We start from the raw sequence: 3,098 nt of genomic DNA, 5'->3' as shown, positions 1-3,098 counted from the left end.
TTAAATTAAATTTAAATAAATTTAATCTATTTAATTCTTAAATTAAATTAAATTTAAATAAATTTAATCTATTTAATTCTTAAATTAAATTTAAATAAATTTAATCTATTTAATTCTTAAATTAAATTAAGAAATTAAAAAATAAAGAAAACCAGCTGATTATGGTTGTATAGTTTGAAAACTTTATAGCTCCAACAATATACTCCTCATGTTTAAATAATTTAATATCATGTTACAACCAAAATGTTTTACATTTTTACCGTATAAATAATATATTATTGGACATGAATATATTGTACAACATAAAATGATTTTGTTTGAATGTTTTCACGTTAAAACCATGATGCCTTTCATTGTCTATACTAAATGTGAATTATTTTATGTTGATCACATTCATGCAATTTAAATATTGTAAAATTATTTAAAGTTTTTTTCTAGTGTAATAATATGTTGTACAAACATGAATCATATATTGTTACAACAAAAACATTTTCACAACCAGAAGTGACATCACTCTACTTCCCTTTTGTCTGGACGGCAGCGTTCTGCTTCCGTAGCTGATTAATTAATCAAAAACTCAAAATTATTTCAGTTTTTCTGACCCAGTCTGAAAAGAAGAAAATGGGGCTCCAATTTAAAAACAATCGTGTTAATTTGTTACATGTCATCAAACTAAGTTAGTCAAACATACAAGACAACTGGATAAACTTAATTGGGTTACATGTAGCAAATTAACATTTTTTAAGTAGAGTTCTCATTCTCTTTTTTCAGTGTATGGTTGTAAATAAAAGAAATTGTCATAGCAGTAAAAAGCTAAATTACTTTTAAAGTACTCAGCTAAAACAAGAGGAAAATAAAGACAATTCACTCTGAATCTCATAAAGGTGGATTTTTAAAAAAGTAATAAAATTATTTTGTTGTTTACTGTGCTTTAGTTTTGTACCTGGGAATTGCCCACAACTTACCGCTGACCTTTGACCTGAAGCTGGCAGTAGGGTTTGCATTTGTTGGTGAGGAGACGCCAGACTCACATTCCTCCTTCAAACCTCATCCTGACCAGGTGAACACTAATGTGTGTGTGTGTGTGTGTGTTTCAGGTGTGTGTATCATAGGTGGATTCCTGTCCTCGTCCTTCAGGTGTACCATCCTCCTCACGTTACCCAGCATCCTCGGCTCTCGTGGCCGTTCCTACCTGATGGTTATGATTGTGATGATTCTGTACAGAGGTACACACACACTCACACACACACACACACTCACACACTCTCACACACACACTCACACACACACTCGCACACACACACACACACACACACTCACGCACACACACTCACACACACTCACACACACGCACATACGCACTCACACACGTTTGCTTGGCTATCTTTGTGGGGACTTTCCATTGACTTCCATTCATTTCTACAGCCTAAACCTGACCTTTACCCTTTTCCTAACCCTAACCATCACATGCCTAACCGTAACCCCAACCCAAACACACCTTAGTCCTAACTGTGACCCCTGACCCAAAAACAGGGTTTCCCCTTGTGGGGATCAGGCTTCGGTCCCCACAAGGAGCAATTGGTCCCCACAACGTAGTGTCAGGAAAATCGTCCCCACAAGGTATTACAAACAAGCACACACACACACACACACACACACACACACACACACACACAAAATATTTTTTTAAAGTTTAAACTTTAGAATCCCAGAAGTTTTGACCACAGTATTATTTTTTAATGAGATTATTATAATTTTTTTAATGAATAATTGAGAAACAAATGTACCTCCATAATTTTGTCTCAAGACATGAGCGAATCTCAGGAGTTGTGCAAACATTTTCTGCACCACTAGGCGTCACTGCGCTGCACTGAGCCTCCGTCATTCCAGGGCCATGAAGTTTGTCCAAAAATACAAAACAACTGAAACGGAAAAAAGTTTTGAAACTGAAAGAAGTTGGAAACTGACAAAAATATATTTAAAACTTAAAAGAAGTTCAAATATCTTTTCAGATTTCAGGGTTTTTAAATTTCTTTTGAACAATCTGTTCGGCCCCGTTTGAGCTCCGTACCTGTGACTTGCTGCGCTGTCCCATCTCCCCATCTGCAGGTCCGATCTCGAACATGGAGCGGAACGCCGAGGCGGCGGCGCTGTCGCTCAGCTGCAACCTGGACCTGCAGGTGGAGCACAGCATGGTGCTGTGGCGGCTCGCCGCCAGGCCCTTCCTGCTGGTTGCCAAGCAACTGATGGTGAGGGGGGGCCGGGGGGAGCTGATCAGGAAGCTGCTGATCAGATGTATTGATTGATGCAGGGTGTCCAAACGTTTCCTCACATCAGTCGTCATGTCAGAATCACTGACGGCACGAAAAATAGATTAATTTTAGAAACTATAATCTCAAAGTTGTATTATATGTTTTACCAAGCAGTAAACTGTTGGGTGTTTTAAATGATTACATTTTTCCACATCTTGAAGCTGGAAGGCGCTTTATTGAATTATCTTAAAAAGTAGAACATATTTAATGTATTCTACGCAGTTAGACCAGGATTTATGCGTCTTACTGTATTAATTCATTACTGAGAAACTGATTCGTTTAGTCAGATTCTGCTGACTTTGCTTTATTCACTGTGAATCACAAAGGAAGTGAAAAATCAGGCTATTTTTATTCTGTCAGAAATTATTCTGCCCTCGTTAAAAGCAAAACGTCTCCAGGTGTGTCTGCCACCAGCCCGACCCGGACCGGCCCGGCCCGGGTCCATGTCTGCCACCAGCCCGACCCGGGTCCATGTCTGCCACCAGCCCGGCCCGGCTCCATGTCTGCCACCAGCCCGACCCGGGTCCATGTCTGCCACCAGCCGGCTCCATGTCTACCTGCAGCTAGGGCCCGCTAATCCAGCCCAGGGGCCGCGAGCGGCCCGGGAGCCGCACTTTGGACATCCTGCTCCATGTTCACTAGAAAAACAAAACCGGCCAACCTGAGGACCATCGATTGGTCCAGGACGGCCGGGTTCTGACGGGTTCTGCTGGGCTCTGCTGAGTTCTGCTGAGTTCTGCCTGGTTCTGTCGGGTTCTGCTGGGTTCTGTCAGGTTCTGCTGGATT

At 40.8% G+C, this 3,098-nt stretch overlaps 1 protein-coding gene across 1 annotated transcript in view; it reads left to right on the top strand.

The window, feature by feature from the left end:
* The window catches only part of dcst1 (DC-STAMP domain containing 1), a gene marked incomplete at its 3' end in the record, with an annotated part of 15,788 nt that overhangs the window by 1,164 nt on the left and 11,526 nt on the right, over nt 1-3,098 (top strand). The window contains 3 exon segments of the mRNA XM_017303475.1: nt 936-1,010; nt 1,098-1,226; nt 2,110-2,249. Of these exon segments, the coding sequence (XP_017158964.1) occupies nt 936-1,010; nt 1,098-1,226; nt 2,110-2,249 (344 nt within the window).

This window comes from Poecilia reticulata, unplaced genomic scaffold (assembly GCF_000633615.1).
Source record: "Poecilia reticulata strain Guanapo unplaced genomic scaffold, Guppy_female_1.0+MT scaffold_293, whole genome shotgun sequence".
NCBI classification, from domain to species: Eukaryota; Metazoa; Chordata; class Actinopteri; order Cyprinodontiformes; family Poeciliidae; genus Poecilia; species Poecilia reticulata.
This window is presented reverse-complemented; position numbering and strand designations above follow the sequence as displayed.